At 38.5% G+C, this 23,129-nt stretch overlaps 1 protein-coding gene across 1 annotated transcript in view; it reads left to right on the top strand.

The window, feature by feature from the left end:
• The window catches only part of CFAP47 (cilia and flagella associated protein 47), a 546,720-nt gene that overhangs the window by 373,280 nt on the left and 150,311 nt on the right, over window positions 1-23,129 (top strand). Inside the window, exons 51-53 of the mRNA XM_059157736.1 lie at window positions 5,786-5,883; window positions 21,339-21,514; window positions 22,125-22,232. Coding sequence (XP_059013719.1) covers window positions 5,786-5,883; window positions 21,339-21,514; window positions 22,125-22,232 — 382 coding nt within the window. The remainder of the gene's footprint in view (window positions 1-5,785; window positions 5,884-21,338; window positions 21,515-22,124; window positions 22,233-23,129) is intronic.

Raw genomic sequence — 23,129 nt, forward strand, 5'->3', positions numbered from 1 at the left:
GGAATGATCCCAATCTTTTGATACCGGTTGAGTCCTGATTTAGGACCGAGGATGTGATCTATTCTGGAGAATGTTCCATATGCACTAGAGAAGAATGTGTATTCTGTTGCTTTGGGATGAAATATTCTGAATATATCTGTGATGTCCATCGGGTCCAGTGATGGACATCATCAAGACAGCATGGTACTGGCACAAAAACAGACACATAGATCAATGGAACAGAATAGAGAGCCCAGAAATAGACCCTCAAATCTATGGTCAACTAATCTTCGACAAAGCAGGAAAGAATGTCCAATGGAAAAAAGACAGCCTTTTCAATAAATGGTGCTGGGAAAATTGGACAGCCACATGCAGAAAAATGAAATTGGACCATTTCCTTACACCACACACAAAAATAGACTCAAAATGGATGAAGGATCTCAATGTACGAAAGGAATCCATCAAAATCCTTGAGGAGAACACGGGCAGCAACCTCTTCGACCTCTGCCGCAGCAACATCTTCCTAGGAACAACGCAAAAGGCAAGGGAAGCAAGGGAAAAAATGAACTACTGGGATTTCATCAAGATCAAAAGCTTTTGCACAGCAAAGGAAACAGTTAACAAAATCAAAAGACAACTGACAGAATGGGAGAAGATATTTGCAAACGACATATCAGATAAAGGACTAGTGTCCAGAATCTATAAAGAACTTAGCAAACTCAACACCCAAAGAACAAATAATCCAATCAAGAAATGGGCAGAGGACATGAACAGACATTTCTGCAAAGAAGACATCCAGATGGCGAACAGACACATGAAAAAGTGCTCCATATCACTCGGCATCAGGGAAATACAAATCAAAACCACAATGCGATATCACCTCACACCAGTCAGAATGGCTAAAATCAACAAATCAGGAAATGACAGATGCTGGCGAGGATGCGGAGAAAGGGGAACCCTCCTACACTGTTGGTGGGAATGCAAGCTGGTGCAGCCACTCTGGAAAACAGCATGGAGGTTCCTCAAAATGTTGAAAATAGAACTGCCCTATGACCCAGCAATTGCACTATTGGGTATTTACCCTAAAGATACAAATGTAGTGATCCAAAGGGACACATGCACCCGAATGTTTATAGCAGCAATGTCCACAATAGCCAAACTATGGAAAGAACCTAGATGTCCATCAACAGATGAATGGATCAAGAAGATGTGGTATATATACACAATGGAATACTATGCAGCCATCAAAAGAAATGAAATCTTGCCATTTGCAACAACATGGATGGAACTAGAGCGTATCATGCTTAGCGAAATAAGTCAAGCAGAGAAAGACAACTATCATATGATCTCCCTGATATGAGGAAGTGGTGATGCAACATGGAGGCTTAAGTGGGTAGAAGAAGAATAAATGAAAGAAGATGGGATTGGGAGGGAGACAAACCATAAGTGACTCTTAATCTCACAAAACAAACTGAGCGTTGCCGGGGGGAGGGGGTTTGGGAGAAGGGGGTGGGATTATGGACATTGGGGAGGGTATGTGATTTGGTGAGTGCTGTGAAGTGTGTAAACCTGGTGATTCACAGACCTGTACCCCTGGGGATAAAAATATATGTTTATAAAAAATAAAAAATTAAAGTCTAAAAAAAAAAATGTGTTTACACACACAAACACACACATGCATATGGATATACCAATTTTATATAATTTGTATACGCCAGTGTATTTATACCTTTGTGTCTTTATTGATATATCAAGCCTGGAGTTTTATATAAGAAAAATAAGTATTTACTCTTAGTCATGAGGTAATGAATAAATTTCATCTTTAGGCTTTTCAGGAATTTCTAAAACTCACTATAGTGAATGTTACTGATTTTATAATCAGCAAAAAGTTTTAATGTGTTTAAGTCCTGTGGTTAAACAATGTTTAATAATTATTACTTTTGTTCTCGCTAATAAACCATCTTTAATCTTATACTAACCAATAAACTCATACTGTTCATTTTTATCACTGCTGGAATTAAATCAGCTACATCACAACAGTGCCTTATGTGATCATCACAGCAATCACAAATATTAACTGTTATTGTTTCTGTGATAGCTAATTTTATGTGCCAACCTAGCTAGGTTATTGTGCCCAGATAATAGTAAAACATTTTTCTGGATGTTTCTGTGAAGGTGATTTTGGATGAGAATTATATTTAAATCTGTGGCCTTTGAATAAAGAAGATGGACCTCCATAGTGTGGGTAGGTCTCATCTAATCAGTTGAATATTTTAACAGAACCAAAACCGACCTCCCAGAACAAAAATGAATTTTGTTCCCCAGAACAGAAAAGAATTCTACCCATGGACTACTTTTGGGTTTGCACTGCAATTCTTTCCTGGGTCTACAGCCTGGTGACCTAACCTGCAGATTTTGGATCTATCAAGTCAATTGCATGAGCCGTTTTCTTAAAATCAGTCTCTCTCAGCTTCTGTTTCTCTGTCTTTCTCTGTCTCTTTTTATGTATACACATATCCTATTGGTTCTCTTTCTCTGGAGAACCTTGACTAAGACAGTCTCTATTCCATAGATGAGCAGACTGTTTTATTTTTTCTTTGTGCCAACCCAGAATTGTAGGGCATTCAGTCTTTATAGTCACGAAGCCCTTTCTCTCCAGAATTATTTTCCCTGTGAGTTCACTGTGGATTAAAGCATAGGAAAAGCCAGTGGAATATACATGAGCAACCTAGAAGGGGAAACATTTTTCATTTTAACAACTTTGGTTTATTTTGAGATGTCACATTTAAACATCATAAAAGCATTTAAAGCACTGTCATAGAATTGAAGGAGCAGCCAATACAAAAGTGAACACAGGTTTCCTCAGTAACCAAACATCCACATAAAGCTGGTAACTTATTCTCTGTGCATTAATGGTTCCAAGGTAATTAGTTGGTGTCTATAAAATAAATACGCACAGAAGGCAATTCAAAATACGGAGGTAAAATCACCCTTAAGAACTTCTCACAAGTACTTGGAAGAATTCACATGGGCCTTGTCTGTCTCCCTCTCATTAGCTAATTGTTCTGAATGTCTGGATTGTTCTTAGATCTACTAATTTGATAAATACTTCTTAATAGCTAAAGTATTAGAGTAGAGTGGCATACAATACAATATAATATAATATGGTATGAAGTAGTGCATTGCAGTACAATAAGATACAATGTTCCCGGTAGGGGGGAATAATTAAAAAAAACACAAAAGGTCAGTTACCATGTGGGATACTTGGGTGGCTCATTCAGTTAAACATTCCATTCTTGACTTCGGTTCAGGTCATGATCTCAGGGTCCTGGGATTGAGCACCGTGTGGTGCTCTGGTGGGTTGTGGGGCTTGCTTTGACCCTCATTTTCCCTTCCCTCTGCCCTTCCCTGCCACCACCCCCCCCCCGCCCCCCAGAAAAAGTATACCTCTTGCATACTTGGGAGAGACCCAGGAAGAATGAGTAACTCCTTGGAATGGCCCAAGCCCTTACCTTAAAATACAGTCTCCAGTTAAAGACAAAAAAGATGTTGGGGGATGGAGAACCAATAATGCAAAGTTAACAGGAAAGCACAGTAAACAAGAGTAACATTGTTTTGCAGATTTAGGTCACTGTCTTCTCCACTGATGCGAGTTTCTAGAGATTGAGTCTTCCCAGTTTCTTAGTACAGAGAGGAGACACCCTTACAAATGCAGATTTCCTTGAGAAATGTAAATGTCTCTTATAAAAGAGTAACTTTTGCTCAGTTTTCAGAGCTTCTGTATCCACTTTTTAAAAAAATAATCTGTTTAAGGGGTGCCTGGGTGGCTTAGTGTGTTAAGCCTTTGCCCTTGGCTCAAGTCATGGTCTCAGAGTCCTGGGATAGAACTTCCCAGCAGGTTCTCTGCTCAGCAGGGAGCCTGCTTCCTCCCCTCTCTCTAGGTGCCTCTCTGCCTACTTGTGATCTCTCTCTGTCAAATAAATAAATAAAATATTTAAAAAATAATAATAAGCTCAAAAGGTCCTTATACCAAAGACATATTTTGGGGTGGCAAATTCTACTCCCCTTCACCATGCAATACAGTTCCATACAACACAATATAGTGCAATGCACAACACTCTTGTTCAGAAGCGAGAATTCCACTGGTCTGGGCCCCTTCTTTCAGATGAGGAAACTGAGGCCCAAAGAGGGTAATGATTCACCTAAGTAAGTTAGGCAAACAGAGCAGTACCCGGAATCTTTAAAACATGCCAATACTGATTTCAATATGCATATGAATAACTGAAATTGGAGGACATCTTAAACCATATACTAACTCAACACTGGAGAATAAAGAGTATCAAAGTAGAAGCTGAACAGATCACGTTAAACAAATGGCAAACTTGAGATTGAGTAAAAAAATATATATATATATCTAGAACCGTGATGTAAACATTACTTTCTCACCATGTAGTTCATTTCCAATCCAGCTTCCTTTAGGCTGAATTGCTAGCATCCTTTTTCACACTTCAAGAAAAGAAAAAATCTCATCAACTATTCCTGATTTTGTCCTTAGACTAGAATCTTAGAGTGCTGGAAATGTACCATTGTGATCTATAATATAATACTTAGATAGTTCTGATGAAGTTTGAGAATATAGGTGAGGTTCAGTGGGGTAGAGTCCAGAGCCAACAACCAAGAAAGAATTGTTGAGATGTCTTTGGTGTAAAATGGTGTTTTATTAAAGCACAGGGACCGGACTATGGGCAGAAAGAGCTGCTGCCCCTGGGGTTGTGAGGGGTGGTCCATTATATACTTGCAAGTTGGGAGGGGGTCAGGAATAGCCTAAGTCTCTAAGGAATTTTGGAAGCAAAGTTTCAGGGACCTTGAGGGGCTAGCTGTTGTTGGGAAAAGGTCATTTATTACCGTCTAATAAAACCTTAGTCATGAGACCCTTCAGATGTTTATCAGTGGGCCATATGCTTGGGAATGATTGCCAGCACATATCTTGGAGAGTTTAGAGATAAAGGAAATTTCCAAATGAATTTTTATATGTTAAAGTAGACTACAGGATCCTGGTTGGGGGTGGGGGGGCAGTCAGGCTAGGATTCCCTTTTGCCCATAGCAAAATATTAAGGTGGAGGCAGTGGAGTCCCTAGAGGAATGTCGCTCTCCCTGTTTCAAGGACTTGTCAGTGAGCCCTAGGTAGAAAGGAAATTTAGTAACTATTCTTCTGCCTTTGTTTTCCACATCCGTTCTATAGATAATATGTGAATGTTTGGGCAATTAGGGGGAGAAATGATTGGTTATTTCTTTGGAAATATCAATTCTTTTTTTTTAAAAGATTTTATTTATTTATTTGACAGAGAGAGATCACAAGTAGGCAGAGAGTTAGGCAGAGAGAGAAGGGGAAGCAGGCTCCCCGCTGAGCAGAGAGCCAGATGTGGGGCTCGATCCCAGGACCCTGAGATCATGACCTGAGCCAAAGGCAGCGGCTTAATTCACTGAGCCACCCAGGCGCCCCGGAAATATCAATTCTTAACTTAGAAGTAAAACATTCTTATTTTAGTGGTGAATATAATGAAGACATGGGGAAGGTGAAGAGCTTTTATAGGGCAAGGTCATGGCCATGCAGGATGGTGCTTCTCTTTGCACTTACAAATTGTAATGCAATCAGCTTTGCACCCTCCACTGCCCTCTCATAACAAATGAGTTCACCAAAGAGTTTGAAAACGGTATGTACTGAGGTTTCTCAAAGTTTTATGTTAAGTATGATATTCAGAAACCTACATTAAGAGATGTTTGTTTGTTGTTTTTTGTTTTTCAGATAATAGTTTTAGCAATTTCCATGTCTGGTATCATCTCGAGATCCATAGCTCTCCGGGACCACCAGTAAACATTATTGAAATGAAATGCCTTGCTCTGGTAAGAACCCATTAAATGTTTTAGACTCTATTTTTTTGCAAACAGGGCTTTTGTTGTACACTTAAATTGCGATCCCTTAAAAACATCCATATTAAATGAGCACATTAGAATAAATTGTTCAAATTATAGCATTTTTAAAAAATTATAGCCGTTTTATTTTAAATTCGGTAATATGGACCTTAAGTACTTATGGAAAACATCTTTTAGCTCTATGGTATCTTATAGTAGCTTTACTGATTAGAATTCTACTTGCATATTTCAAGAGTTGCCAAGAGGGAAAAAAAAAAAAAAAAGAGTTACCAAGAGCAAACTTAACCTTAGCGTACTTACCCTCACACATATGGTAAAAGCACGATTATGCTTTGTCAGGGATCAGGACTATCCTGTCCCCTCAAGGTCTTTCTGACTGGACTAAGAATCAAATTGACATGAGACAGATTAACAGGAAAAAAAATCAAATTTAGTAGTGTATGTTGGGAATGCACATAGACACAGAAACTACAAAGATAGGCAAAATGAGGTATATATGTCATTTTCAATTAAGGAGAGGGTGGTAGGGGTCTGAGACTTCAAAGGGAAGAAATGCAATTTACATAAAGATGAAAAAGGATAAATATTTAGTAAGCAAATGTTTGCTGGGCCTCTTGGAAACAAAGGGATACAGAGAACTTTGATCAATCAGGCCTTGCTAGGTTCCTCCCTGCCCAGTTCCTAGTGTAATGTAGCTATCTGTGGTGATAGCTCTCTTTTTCCCGAGCAGGGCTTCTGTCTAAATCCTTTTTATGCAGTTGAGGAGATAAGTAAAGAGCTTTTCCTGAATTTGCTGGGTTTTGATTGCTTTTTAACTCAAAATCATCTTCCTGCCAAAGTGGCAAATTTTTTTTTTAAAGATTTTATTTATTTGACAGGGAGAGATCACAAGTAGGCAGAGAGGCAAGCAGAGAGAGAGAGAGAGGAAGCAGGCTTCCTGCCTAGCAGAGAGCCCGATGTGAGACTCTATCCCAGGACCCTGAGATCATGACCTGAGCTGAAGGCAGAGGCTTAACCCACTGAGCCACCCAGGCAGCCCCCAAAGTGGCAAATTTTTGAGGAGACCTGTCTTTGGTTCCTGCAGTCTCTTGACTCTTTCAGTACTGATTCTTCTTGGTTTCTACATTAGGCCTTTCACTTTAAAACACATTTGGAGGGGCACCTGGGTGGCTCAGTGAATTAAAGCCTCTGCCTTCGGCTCAGGTCATGGTCTCACGGTCCTGGGATCGAGCCCCGCATGGGGCTCTCTGCTCAGCAGGGAGCCTGTCTCCCCCTCTCTCTCTGCCTGCCTCTCTGCCTATTTGTGATCTGTCTGTCAAATAAATAAATAAAATCTTTAAAAAAACACACACACACATTTGGAGTAACAGGGATAGATTTGGCATTTTAAGTAATACTGACTAAGAATAGGAGTGTTTTATGTTACTTATTAAAGCATTACTAAATCCATGTTCATTATTATTATTTAATAAAGTTAAATATTGAATCTTGTTGTTGTTGTTTTTAAGACTTTATTTACTTATTTGAGAGACAGGGAGAGCATAGCAGGGGAGAGAGAGTCAGGGGGAGAGGGTAAAGCAGATTTCCTGTTGAACTTGGAGCCTAGCGCTGATCCCGATCTGAGGACTCTGAGATCATGACTTAGGCTGAAGTCAGACACTTAACCAACTGAGCCACCCAGGTGCCCCAAATTGAGTTTTGGTTTAAATGAAACATGAAATCGGTATTAATTGCTCTTAACCATGTTTTAATTTGATTTAATTTTCTTATTGTTAATATTCAGATATTTAAATTGATGGTAAAGATTACTTTCATTTTTAAACATGCAGATATAGTTTTCATAAAATTGATTATTTAGAACCTTGAACTTGGGCGCCTGGGTGGCTCAGTGGGTTAAGCCGCTGCCTTCGGCTCAGGTCATGATCTCAGGGTCCTGGGATCGAGTCCCACATCGGGCTCTCTGCTCAGCAGGGGCCTGCTTTCTCCTCTTTCTCTGCCTGCCTCTCTGCCTACTTGTGATCTCTCTCTGTCAAATAAATAATAAAAATAAAAAATCTTTAGAACCTTGAACTTATGCTCCAACAAATAAAAAAATTTAAAAAGACTAAAATAGTTTAAATCTGTAAATCAATTACTTGCCCACTTGATTTCTGGGTAAATCTCCACTGAGACATAGAAAATGGGTGGTTAAACTATTGAAATGCACTCAAATGGAGCTTGCAAAAGCATTCTCTTCTAAGTGGAAAATGATTTAATATGATCATGGTAGGGTAATTTCACTCAATGAAAATGTCTCATTTCTGTGATCCTGTTATCACTACAGAATAAAATCTTTCTTATGGGTTATTTTAAAATGATATAACTTTACATAACCACTTGCTGTGGAAAATGATTACTGGATTAGCACAAATCTCTTTCAGGACACAGGAGAAAAAAAACATTTTAAATGGGTCCAGGAGAAATTGGAACCATGAGGTGGCATTGGCTCCCTTATTAATTGTATGTTAATATAGACATTGGCTCCCTTATTAATTGTATGTTTAAAATAGGTATAGAGATGAGACCTGCAACTCAAAGTAACAAAAAAAGATTTAATTGTAAAATACTAGTAGACAAACAATGGTTTACATCTTCTCATGAAATGGTATATAATGTGCCCCCCTTTTGGGAAGAGTTGTTAACCCTTCAAGCAAAACTGATAGAAATAGAAATTAAGATTTTTTAACTCTCAACTTTGAATGTTAAAGATTGTTATACTGACTGAGAAAATATACCATCAGGGTACTTTATGTGGATAAGTAAGAAGACTGAGCAAAAAGAAAACACCATCTGTTTCTTTTAATGTGCTTCAAATATGTTTTCATTTTTAAAATTAATATTTGCATATACACTTTTCAGGAACACATTATTTTCATAAATAATGTATTTTCAAACAACGGACCTTGTCCATTTTCCATAAAAGACTTGCCCCTCCCTATGTAATAAATTTCATTATTATTGTGTGTTAAATAAAAATACAACCAAGTGGGGTGCCTGGGTGGTGTAGTCAGGTAATTGCATCCAACTCTTGGTTTCGGCTCAGGTCATGATCTCAGGGTCCTGAGACAGAGCCTCACATTGGGCTCCTCGCCCAGCTTGGAATCTGCTTGAGATTCTCTTTCTCCATCTTCTATCCCTCCCTCTCATTCTGTCTCTCTCTCTCTCTCTCTGAAACAAATAAATACATTCTTTAAAAAAAAAGTACAGCCAAGTATATTAGAAGATCTAATTGGCTTTATTAAATCAGCATCCCATCTAGCCAGTAGAGGGGAGCACCATGGAGTTGTACAAAATGAAAGGTTTTTATAGATGGAGGGTAGGGCAAGAAATTTATTAGGGGAAAAAAAAAAAAAAAAGGATTGTTCTAGACAAAGTAACTTTTAGTCATGGTAAAGAGCAAGGGGTCTTAGCATGCCAATTAGTTCATTTTCCTTTGAGGGATGGAGAAGGTATATACAGATTCATTGGCACCCATCAGAAAATTCCTGACTGACCAACTAAGGCTACATTATATAGCCTATATATATATATATATAAGGCTATTTGTGTGTGTGTGTGTGTGTTCACATCAGCTTTATTTAAAACACTCGTAGGCTTTGGGCTCCTACTCATAGTTTAGACAGAGATGGTGACTGGCATGCAAATAATAACCATTGGACACTTGCTGAGCGTCAACCATTGCTCTGTTTTGCAAGTATGAACTCATTTAATTCTTACTATAACCGTGTGATCTAGGAACTAATACTTTTCCCTTTATAAAGATGAACAAACTGGGATCCAGAAACTTGCTCCAGCTTAAATAATAAGCCAGGGTCAGCACTGGAACTCAGATGGCCTGGGGCTTAGTGACCCTCTCAGGGCAGAATGTGAGCAGGCGTTTCCTCCAAGGTTCCAGAGGCCCAGCTCGCTTCCCTCTCCCCACCACCCCCATACCTAAGATCACAATGAAGCCAGATGGAGCCAGTGTCTGGGTAGTTCTTCTAGGCTACTGTTGACAGGCAACTTTATGACCCAGGAGGCTCATGTGAAATCTACATCAATATTTTTATGGCAGTTTGAAATTGAAACTGCAATTAAAATATGTGTTATGCCTCTACTTTGGGGATTTGGCATAAGTGATGCCATTTGGGGCCTGTGGTTACTTTTAATTTGGTTTGATTTGGTTTGTTTTTTTAAGTTTGTTTATTTTTATTTTTTTGGTAATCTCCACACCCAACATGGGGCTCGAACCCACAACCCTGAGATCAAGAGTCATGTGTTCTTCCAACTGGGCCAGCAAGGCTCTGCATTTTTGTTCTTGTTTTTGTTTTTAACACATGTAATTCTCATTCAGTTTGTGTTGATTTACTGTCAGTTTTTACTTTAAACCTTTCCTGGTTTTGGTACCACAGTGTGATACCTATAACTCATCTTGTTTACGTATGCTCTTCTGATTATTACCAATTTCACCATTGCTCTTATTTTTCATTAGGTATAGTTAACATAGTTATTTTATAAAGATATTTAGTAATTTATATCCAAGGTCTACATAGATAAAAATGCAACTCCTGAGCCTCCATTCCATTTAGCAGTACAGGAGTAGAACTTAGCGCCATGAATTGCTAAATTGCTGTTTGTCACTACAGGTAGGTGTATTGTACTAAGCAATCACTTTCAGCTGAAGTTGATACCAGAGGGGAGTCTTTTTTGACTATCTCAATCCAGTTAGGCTGCTAAATGACAGTGATGTTGTCTCCTAGTTATTGTTTTCCCATCTTTCTAGTAGTAATTGCCTAAGGTCAAAATAAATGTACTCTTTTAACTCCCAGATATGATGGTTCAGTTGGTGGAGATCATATGGATTCTTTTAGATAATTCTATCACATAAATCTTTGTGCACTTCTTGAAGAAGTATTCCAAATACTTTCAAAAGTATGCTAAAATTGTTGTCCTTACCTATAGACTGTTAGCTAATAGTTTTTAATGCATTCGCTATTTTGCCAAACTTTTGAGATGTATTTTATTTAAACCTTAGATCATCAAATGTAGCAATGGAGCTTTCAAGATACTAAGCCATCTCTGATTTTCCATCTGTATCTCAGCTTTTGTTACATTCAACCAGTTTTCACATCTTCCTTAAAGATGGTCAGAATCTCTCTAAAATAGCATTCATGTAAGAAATGTTTATACCCTTAAGGCACATAAATTTGGTTACTTCTTCAGAGTAAGTTCCAAAAATCAGGTTATATTCACAGTAAACAATAAGTGGTTGTTAGCAGTCCATTATCTCTTGGTGTAAATTATTTAGTATTCTCTTGGAATTTTTAACATGTGATATCTGCTATTCCATTTTGTTTGACCTTAGAAATCTCTTATATGTCTTATAGTTTGACTGTGTGAGAATAATGAGAGCGATTCTTTATCTTCCTACTGACAATAATTTCAATGTACAGTAATGAGTTACAAATGTGTTCTGAAAACAAAACTTAAGTGTGTGGATAAAACCTATGCTTTAAGCTTTAGATCAGTCATAGCCTCCATAATATTTGTTCTGTTGTCAGTGACAATTGAGTGACTAATTTTTTTCATTTTATAATCAATCTTTAATGAAATTCACTGTATTATTAATGGTGAGACCCAGAAGTCTCTCTGCAAGTTAGTGAGAGAAGAATGTTGGGGAGGGAAACATTTATTATACCCTTGAAGGTTTTTTTGGCTGGTCTAAGAATTAAATTGACATGAGACAAATTAACAGGAGAAAATCAAACAGAAGTTTAATAACATGTATATCTCCTTCCTGTATACATGGGAGAGACCTGGGAAACTGAATAACTCCTCAAAATGACAGAAGCCTTCATCTTAAATACTAAATACTATCTTCAACTAAAGACAAAGCAAAATGTTGGGGGTGGGGAGTCAGTTTTATTGGAGGTGACCAGGAAAAGCATTGTAAACAAGGGTAATGTTGCTGTGCCGATTTATGCTTTGCCTTTTCTATTGATAAGAGTCTCTAGAGATTTAGAGTCATTCCCCCATCCTCCCAGCCCCCAGTGAGGGAGATGCTATTACAAAAGCAGATTTCCCTTATGAATGTAAATGTCTATTATAAAAGAGTAACTCCTACTTAGTTTTTCCAAGGAGCTTAGTGTTTGTGTTTGTTGCTTCCTAAAAATAATCAGTTTAAAATAATCAGTATGACAAAGAGACATATCTTGGGATGGTGACATTTTCTCCCTTTCAGGAGCATAGTTAAAAACACTATTATTTTCTTCTTGATTTTTTTTTGTATTTTTATATTCTATATTTTTTGGGGGGGTGAAAGATCATATATCATGGCTATTGTACATGATACTGAAATTTTTCTTCCTCGTGAGGTCTTGATGTAAAAAATTAATTTTCTGATTTGAATTTATCTTGAGAAAATAAAATTTAGACTATATGTGTACATGTACATGTATGTAAATACATGTATACAGCCATGAGCAGGCTATGAAGGCACACACATGAGTTTTGTCTTTCCACAATGTCAGCCTTATTCAGTCATGAAGCAAAGTTAAATCACAATGATAAAGCAGGTTCAGGATTCCAAACTCAGTGACAGTTCACCATGTGATCCAACTTGGCTTCTTACATGGCACACAGAACAGAACAGAAGACAAGCCACACAACAAACGAGATAACAGAAGGGGGTAGGAAGTTAACGAACCAAACCCGAAGTCAGTCTGTGGGTGCACAGTTGGAGGTGAGGCCTGGGTCCTGTCCGAGTCAACTTTGGACTCATCTTTTATTATATTCAAACAGTGAAGGATCTCAGTTTTTGGAGATCCATCGCACAGAGTTTCAGCTGCTCAGCCGCTCAGCCGCAGTTGCCTTTCTTTAGTGGTCAGACATAGAGAAGTCATGTCTGAAGAGTCTTGCTGCTGAAGTCCTCCCCTTTTTAAAGGGATTGAATCTGTCTTGGGCCGCTGCAGACCTGCTCTGGTTCTCCTTGTTACCAGTGCTGGGGCATCAGCTGATGCTGGTCCTGGTGATATCTTGTAGCTGCAGTACCTTTAACTACTTGCGTCATTGCTTGACATAGGCCCCTGCTTGACATGAGAGGCTCCATTTTGTGCTCTACATATATACATACATATGTATGTATACAGAGAGCAGAGGGAGAGAGACCTTATCTTAAACAGTTAAGCAGGAGGCTAATTCCTAGGGATCAGTCCCTACAACCAGATATATTTCTTTTTTTTTTTTTTTAAGATTTTATTTACTTATTTGACAGAGATCACAAGTAGGCAGAGAGGCAGGCAGAGAGAGAGGAGGAAGCAGGCTCCCTGCGGAGCAGAGAGCCCAATTCGGAGCTTGGTCCCAGGACCCTGAGATCATGTCCTGAGCCACAGGCAGAGGCTTTAACCCATTGAGCCACCCAGGTGCCCCTCAGATATATTTTTATTTGTCACAGCTTCTAATAGCTGCTGCACCCCCACTCCTGCCCCTGAGGTGATGGTAAGTGTCTGAATACACACAAACAAACCTATACACTCTTCAGGAGTTTCTGACTTTTTCACAGGTTCTCAGTGCCTGTCGAGTACATGCTCACTCACACATCATCTGCCGGTCCGGCACTGGCAACACATCTTGATTGCACGTCTGCATTCTGTATGTCTCAGGCTGGGTGGGGAGGTGTGAAGCATGACTTTCTTAAGTATGGGGCCATGCGGGTGGCAGTAGCAGAGGAATGTCAAGGGCATTTCTAGTTTTCAGCTGTCTGCCTGTTTCCTCTGAGTTCTGAACTGTTGGCACTAACTTTTCAATTTAGGAAAATCCCTGAGACAGACTGTAGTTATCACTTCTTTTGAATTACATGGTACATTTCAAAACACCCTGGTACAGTTTGTTTACTGACTTGGTGATGTTTGTAAATGGAATAAAATTAAAATTGAAAATTTCCTCAATAATATGCCTCACTTAAATTAATATTGTGTGTTTTGGACCTCAGAAATAACCCCTTTAATTTTTTTTTTAATTAAGTAGGCTCTGTGCCCAACATGGGGCTTGAATCCATGACCCTGAGATCAAGAGTTACATGCTTTACTGACTGAACCACCCAGGCACCTCAGAAATAATCCCTTTAAAAGGAACTCATGGGGACACCTGGGTGGCTCAGTCGGTTGGCTCAGGTCATGATTCCCAGGGTCCTGGAATTGAGCCCCATGTTGGGTTCCATGCTCAGCAGGGAGCCTGCTTCTCCCTCTCTCCCCTTGCTTGTGCTCGCTCTCCCTATCTCTCTCTCTCTCAAATAAATAAGTAAAATCTTTAAATAAAAAAATAATAAAATAAAATGAAGTGAACTCATGATTATCTTCTGGGAGAAGATATGGTGGGAAATATATCCTGCTAGTGCATGTTGAATTGTCATTGACTCCATTAGGCATTTATGGGCAAAAAAACATAATCTTGATTTACTCTGACCCAGTTAGAGTAGGAAGTGATGAGGTTTTCAGTGCAAATACTTGGTGAGTTAAATTTTCCCTATTCAGAGAAGGTGTGAACTGGCCACCAAATGATAAATTCAACCCACTGTCTTTCTCAGAGCTGTCCTTATCAATAACGTTCATGAAAGGAGGTAGCCTAGGTTTACTTGATACTTTTAAACTCTTCCGGAGTAAGATTTTATCAGTGGCTGCTGTATTATTTAGTTCAAAGTATCCAGACTATTAGACATATTAACCATTAGGTTTATATACAAACACTAACGTGTCTTACAAATTGCACATTTATTCTTTAGCGAGTATTTAATGCCTCTGGTATCCTTCTCACTATTCTAGATGCTGAGGAACAGTGATGAATATTACAAACAAGGCCCCTATTTACATGGAGCCAACATTATAGTGGAATAAGACAGAAAACAAAAATAACATTGAAATAAGATATTTCATGGGAAGTTTTTCTGTTGTCTTATATTTTCAACTAAAGACAAACCTGAGAGCCGTTGATAATTTTCGCTTCATGTTATGAAAGCTCTTCATAAAGTCCTTTATAAAGGACTCACTAAATGTTTTAGTTATGGTGTTTTTTTTTTAAGATTTTTTTTAAAGATTTTATTTATTTATTTGACAGACAGAGATCACAAGTAGGCAGAGAGGCAGGCAGAGAGAGAGGAGGAAGCAGGCTCCCCGCTGAGCAGAGAGCCCCATGTGGGGCTCGATCCCAGGACCCTGAGATCATGACCTGAGCTGAAGGCAGAGGCTTAACCCACTGAGCCACTCAGGTGCCCCTAGTTATGGTGTTTTAGCTGACATGATCAACTCCACAATTTCAGTGGCCTAACACAATAAAAGTTCTTAATACTTGTAACACTCTGGTGCACTTGTTCCCAATTTGTGGCTGCTATCTACCATGTTGTGTTCCAGCGTCCTCCCATATAAAAGTTCCATCAACCTTTAGGAACTAAGCAGTTCCTGTATATGTGTGTATGTGTGTGTGTGTGTGTGTGTGTGTGTGTGTGTGTGTGTATATATATATATATGGAGAAAGAAAGAGGAAACAGAAAAGAATTTCCACTGGTTTCTCAATCATGTCATCGCAGAGGCAGTACACATCACCTCCACCCATATGCTATTAGAGAGAACTAGTAACATGGCTATGCCTGGGTGCAGGAGAGTTTGGGAAATGTTACCTCTTGTTGGGCAGCTCCTGCCCAGCGATCTCTTCATATTATGAAGGGGAGCACAGAATTTTCCTGGAGGGATAATATTTTTGCCATGTCAAGAAAGATGAGACATCTTTAGCCTATCACCCACGTCCAGCCTCTGTGTAAGTTGGCCAGAACACAAAAATGAGGTGTGGCTTCTTTAAAGAGTGGAAACTGACAGTTTAATGCTCATTGGATTTTGGTGAGTTCTTGCTAAAAGACTGGACCATGGATGGAGGGGAAGTGCCTAGAGAGACAGCTTCGGCACGTTCACTGGCACATGACAAGATCTTGTAGATCAAAGTGGATTCTACTACGTGTCAGGTGGGCTAATTTAAAAGGATCTGCTCAACATGCATTCTGCCAGGGTGAGAAGAACCCAGGAAAAAAAGTCTGTATGGGGTAGTGCTAGAAAGAGGAAAAGAGAAGGACCTAGAAAGTCAACTGGAAAAGATCAATCAGTATCAGTTGAGTAAGTGGCCTTTGTTTTTTTTACCTCTCATCCCATCTTCATCCTGTAGCCTTGAAGATGCCATATTAACATAGTGATTACAGGAGAGGAAATTAGAGTGGAGGCTTGAAAAGAGCAGGTCACATCTACCTGCTTCCTCACAAGCAGTCTGAAAAATTACTACGTATCTTGGGGGTAGGGAGGGAGTACCAGGAGGAAAGATCAGGGAAAACATTCATTGGACATGAAATGAAAATGTTGATTGATTTTATACCTCTCTAAAGATCTGACAACCAGACTGCTCTGGCATTAGGAACTATTCTGAGAAAACAACAAGGTGGAGATAGGGAGATCCTGCCAGGTTTGGAGATCAGTAGTGGAAGAGAAACCGTTTTCAGTTCTCTACCGAATTTAGTCTATTCCGTTTTTCTGTTACCATGACAATAAATACCTAAGCTAAATTTAGTGATAATTGTGCCAACAAAAATAGTCCAGAGTTTCATCAACTGTGGCGTGAAGACTGAGGAAATGCACCCAGGTGGAGCAACTGACAAATATCCCGGCCCTCGGAACAAAATGAGCTTGGTGAGACTGGAGGTAGTAGGTAGGAGGCCAGACATTCCAGGAACAGAAATGATGCCTGTGAGGCTGGAGCTTGGACAGAAATGGCAGTGGGTTGGGGATTGCGGGGGGTCGGGGGGGGGCGGTTCTTCCAGTCAGAGGTGCCGTCAGGGCCACATCTTGCAGGGCCTCTGAGGGTAAGATGAGATTTTATTCCACGTGCAACTAGAAGCCACTTGAGAGTGTAAAGAGGAATGACCTGACCTGTTTTAAAATCTCTCAAAATGTTTTTTCTATTTTAAGAAAATAATGAACATATAAATTATATTTAGATGCCAAAAATATCTTTAAAGGTTTATTTATTTATTTATTCATGAGAGAGGGAGAGAGAAAGGAAGAGCACAAGGTGGGGAGGGGCAGAGGGAGAGGGACAAGCAGACTCTCTGCTGAGCACGGAGCCCCATGAGGGGCCTGATCCCCGGACCCCAAGATCATGACTGAGTGAAGTCAGATGCTTAACTGATTGAGCCACCCAGGTGTCCCTGAAAATATTTTATATTTGTTTTAAAGTGAATATGGTGGGTGAGGGGTCCTGAGAGGCTCAGTTATTTAAGCATCTGACCCTTGATTTCAGCTCAGACCATGATCTCAGGGTCATGAGCCCAAGGCCCGAATCGGGATCTGCACTGGGAGTGGAGCCTGCTTAAGAGTCTCTCTCTGCCCCTCCCCATCTACCCCCTCTCCTCCTCTCTCTCCATTTCAAATAAATAAATACATTTTAAAAATGAAAATGAATATAAGTAATCAAAGTTCCTCTGAAAACGTTTATAATTTGCAAAATTCAATACATCTGTTTGTACGTATTTTAAACCTATTCCAATTTCAGCTGAGTGAATTTTTTCAGTGTTCTAAATTTCAACATCTTATGAAGGTCTCCATGCTCTAAAATCTTTACTTATATGCCACAGGATTAAATATACATAATTTATTGCTTTTACAAAAGGATGATGAAAAATGAAACCAATTTCTTTAAGCAGTCATTATGTTAGCTAAAATATTGCTTAAGTACAATCTAGAGAAAAATACTGAACACCTTATAAAGGAATGCTCTCTATCATTGCACCCAAAAGAGGCCATGTAAAGACAAAAGACAAAAAAAAAAGTCACTATTTCACTTGAATTTCCAAAACCAAAATCAGTCCAAATTGATATATATTTAATTCTAAAAAAACTTATAAAACCACTCATCAAAGTGGGAGAATATGCCATTGGCAAGACATACACTAGCCAAATATTTCACACCTTTTTTTTTTTTTTAAGATTTTATTTATTTATCAGAGAGAGAGAGGGGGAGAGAGCGAGCACAGGCAGACAGAATGGCAGGCAGAGGCAGAGGGAGAAGCAGGCTCCCTGCTGAGCAAGGAGCCCGACGTGGGACTCGATCCCAGGACGCTGGGATCATGACCTGAGCTGAAGGCAGCCGCTTAACCAACTGAGCCACCCAGGCGTCCCTATTTCACACCTTTTATATAGAGAGCGTAATCACAGAAATTCAGCTGTCTTTATATTTCCTATTGAGTGAGAGTTATTTGTCATAAAATGGAATGGGGGTGGCAGGATGCCTTAGACAATAAGACTATTAACCATTTTTGCAAATGACTTCTTTATACATTATTTTTCTGACGTTGAAAATAGTTATGTATTTTTGGATTATGTAGCTAACACAAAGGAGGTATTTCAAGAATAAACTTACAAACCTGGATCATCTCATCAAATGATGAATGACAAAAATCACTTTAACTTATTGAGCACATGAAATATTTAAAGAAATATCTAATTTTTATGGCCTTAAGAAATACAGTTAGAAAATTAATCTTGTCTAAATTAATTTTGACAGTATTTTGGCAGATGTATATTTAAAAGAGATTATTCATACAATACTATATTTTAAAGGTGTAATTTAGGGCTTTTTATCGATTTAAACTTGAAAAGAAAATATTCAAGTTATAATGAACATTGAAATTATTTTTTATAATGCTGTAGTTAAATTTGACACGAATTTTACCAGACTAGAAATACAGCACTCTTAATTAATTGGATACTTAAAGCTTTTTACTATAATGAAACATTCGTTTCTATTGAGTCTCGTGCCGGTTTTGAGGCCCCAGAGAATTCCACTGCAGGCTTTCCCTAGAGACTGCCTTACTGCTGTAGTGCAGGTGGTTCGAAGCAATTAACGATTGCTTTCTGGAAGGCTGCTCGATTTTGAGGGGATGTCCAGACCTACTGGATAAGAGTGAAGTGATCAAGTAGTGGTATTTGCCATGGATGTGTGAAAAAGAGGCTCTTACACACGTGCCCCAGAGCTGCCATCCCCATTTGCATCTCTAAAGATTCGTCCAAGGTTAGAATGTCCTAACACGTTTGTATCACTAGGGCGTGCTTCTGTTTCATGGCTTGTCGTTCACAGCCATTGCAGTAGATTGAAAGTGGTTTTGTTCTACTTTGTGTTCAGAGTCTAAATGTGATGAGACATAAAGCCATCTGATATTCCAGTACTTCATTCCTCTTTAGACCAGAGTTTTTCAATGTACGGTCTCAAAAAAATGTGAGTGTGTCAAAACAAGCATGGGGGGGTATAATAGAATACAAGAGAATAGAAAGCATCAGAGAATGTCACATGTGGGAAGAGCAGGGATCATTTTGTGAATCTTTTTTTTCAGTGGTATGTGTATGTGGGCCACGTTGTGATGTAAAATGAATTATTCTAGGTTGTGATGAGAACATTTTGAAAATCACTGGTTTAGATCCTAGTATTTTTACTTCTGTGAAGAAGAAGCTAAAGCATTGTTTTAAACTGACACTGACCTTGTCTGAGAAATATCTGAGTAATAGACCAGGACAAATGTCTAGTCCAAAGCTGTCTCATTTCAGTTTTCTGCCTAAGGAGCTGGGCAAAGTTTCTAGGCCAATATTATAGTTGGTATTTGTTATCCTGGCATATGGCCTAGTCGTTGATTTGTGTGACCCTTAGAAACTTCCTTAGGAGGCTGAGTTCTATAACAGTCTCATGAAATACTTCAGAGTGCCTAGAAAATGATAAACTCAATGACCTAATGTCATTATTGGGTTTTTTCTATTTTATATTTTTAATTATCTTTCTTTATAATCATGAGCTTAGTTACTACAGCAATTTAAATGCCCATATATTTTAAGAATCCATGATTCTAATATCTCCTGAAACTATTATGGATAGCCATTTTCCCATGCATTTATAATTAGATCTGATTTGTAATAAATGATATCCTGATTTAATTGTAAATTTGTATATATTCTTGTTTTTCATCTCTCCTTACCAGATGATGTTCACCACACTCAATGCTGTTTCCATTCCCCTAAAACATAACATTTATCCACTCATTTATTTATATATTGGTAATTAAGCAAGTGTTCATTCTTTGGGTGAAGCTGTAATGTTTATCTTGAAGATATGTGTTGTAAATAACTCTCTCCCCGTCACCACCTGTCCCTACCAGCTTAGTATCAAGGTTGTTTTAGTCATTCTGTAATGTGATAAGTTTCAAAATAATTGCAAGTCCTAAAGTACACCCATTGCCAAGCTTTGAATTATGACTGAAATGCGTGACATTTTCCATTTCATTAGGGTAAGACATTATAGACAACTCATCCTTGTTCAGAATTGAGATATGTCCTGTCTATTGATCACCTTTAACATTTTTGTTTCAATTAATGGCTTTTTACTATTACTATAGTATAGTGGAGATTGTGGCTGTAATGGGATGAAATATAAGTCATTAGAATGGTCAGAATGGGGATCAAGAAATATCTTAGAACCTGAACAGTACCTTCCAGGGCTAAGTGGGTGTAGCTAGAGGGACAGGATAGGAGAAACCAGAATGGAAGGGAAGACTCTAAACAAGAAGGTAATTGTATTATCAGCATGATTTGTCTTCTTCAGATTTTCCTTAGTACTTGATGCTGATGTAGAGAGATACTTAAAGTGTGTCCTCTGTATCAGCAGAACTTTTTAGAAATATATATTATCAGGCCCACATCCCAGAGTGACTGAATCAGATTCTTTGCGGGCAGTGGGGGCCAGTAATCTGTGTTTTAGCAATCTCTGCAGATGATTCTTATGCATGCTAAAGTTTGAGTAACACAGCTAGAGAAAACATTGACAAATGGACCTCATGGTCATAATGGTATCAAAGAAAACGATTTTTTTTTTTTTAAAGATTTTGTTTATTTATTTGACAGACGGAGGTCACAGAGAAGCAGGCAGAGAGATAGGAAGAATCAGGTTCCCTGCTGAGCAGAGAGCCCGATGTGGGGCTTGATCCCAGGACCCTGAGATCATGACCTGAGCTGAAGGCAGAGGCTTTAACCCACTGAGCCACCCAGGGGCCCGAAAACTATATTTTCAATGTAATTTTATCCTTTCCATAGCATTTAGCTAGATGGATGTCTTAGAGTATTTGTTGTTGAAAAAAATACCATTTACCAAGACTAGTCAAGAAAAACATATAAGAGATTAAAAGTGAGATATATTTAATAGTGGATCAAGGAGAGAAATAAAATAAATGGCCTTAGTTATATAAAAGTTTTCTTTGCATTTGCTTTTATAGAACAACGACTCACTCTATGCGGACACTAAAAGCTGATTATTATATATTTGTTCTGTATTTCTAGGAGAGCATTTGCATGGAAATACCTCTCTCTAATCCAAAAGAGAGAATCATTCACATAGATGTGCAGTTATCCAGTGCTGCCCTTAATGGACTCAAACAACTTACTCTGCATCCGCGAGAGTATATGAACTATGTCGTACAGTATTCTCCAGCGACTACAGGCTGTAGAGATGAAAGGTATGGTTTGAGTGTGGCATTTTATTGTTGATCCTTTGAAATAAAGCCTTCAAAAGGATTTTAAGTGACTTATTCATCTACTCAAATAAAAGATGACAGAGTTGACATACCAGCCCAGTTATAATTTTATTTATTTATTGTTTCCAGTTAATACTTTCAGACAGTCACAGGTTCTGTTTCTGTTTCCCCAGAAGGGAGCACATGCTGATACTACAGAAAGGTCTCCAGAGTTGCGTATCACTTAATAGCCTTCACACAAAAATATACAGGTGTTTAAATCAACGAACCAAATTGGATTTAATTACAGAAAGCAGGACTTCTCTTGTTATTGCTCCTGCAAGACATTTGATTTAATTAATGTTTAAATATTTTTCATTCATTCAACAGGCATTTATTAAATAGATCTTAATGATGACACCTTTTTCTGAATAATGAAGTGATCTTCTCATGAAAATGAAACATTTAAAAATATATCTACAACAACAGTAGAATGTGTCACAAAGCAGTTGTCAAATATTGTATTTGAAACCACCTATTTAGGATATTTTCTGCCAATTTTATTACACAAACTAAAACCACTGATAAGATTTTGTATATTTTTCTCCACCAGCATTGTTTTTCAGCCAGATGTGACTCTCGAGTTCTGGTATTTACTGAGATTAACTACTGAATTGCCGAAACCAGTCACAATACCAGAAATACAATGTGACCTTGGGAAGTAAGTTCCATTTCATAGATAAAATTGTTTCGTGGAAGGAGAAAAGTTTATCTAAAAGAATATTGTTGTAATTTACTTAATCTTTTTGGTAAGACATAAATACATTTTATTTCTGTTTTAATTTTTATTTATTTTTGTTATTTTTTATTTTTATTTTTTATAAACATATAATATATTTTTATCCCCAGGGGTACAGGTCTGTGAATCACCAGGTTTAGACATTTCACAGTACTCACCCCAGCACATACCCTCCCCAATGTCCATAACCCCACCCCCCACTCCCAACCCCCTCCCCCCAGCAACCCTCAGTTTGTTTTGTGAGACTACGAGTCACTTATGGTTTGTCTCCCTCCCAATCCCATCTTATTTCATTCATTCTTCTCCTACCCCCATAACCCCCCATGTTGCATCTCCACTCCCTCATATCAGGGAGATCATATGATAGTTGTCTTTCTCCAATTGACTTACTTCACTAAGCATGATACCTTCTAGTTCCATCCACATTGTTGCAAATAGCAAGATTTCATTTCTTTTGATGGCTGCATAGTATTCCATTGTGTATATATACCACATCTTCTTGATCCATTCATCTGTTGATGGACATCTAGGTTCTTTCCATAGCTTGGCTATTGTAGACATTGCTGCTATAAACATTCGGGTGCACGTGCCCTTCAGATCACTACGTTTGTATCTTTAGGGTAAATACCCAATAGTGCAATTGCTGGGTCATATGGTAGTTCTATTTTCAATATTTTGAGGAACCTCCATGCTGTTTTCCAGAGTGGTTGCACCAGTTTGCATTCCCACCAAAGTGTAGGAGGGCTCCCCTTTCTCCTCATCCTCGCCAACATCTGTCATTTCCTGACTTGTTAATTTTAGCCATTCTGACTGGTGTGA

This window comes from Mustela lutreola, chromosome X, assembly GCF_030435805.1.
Source record: "Mustela lutreola isolate mMusLut2 chromosome X, mMusLut2.pri, whole genome shotgun sequence".
Lineage (NCBI taxonomy): Eukaryota > Metazoa > Chordata > Mammalia > Carnivora > Mustelidae > Mustela > Mustela lutreola.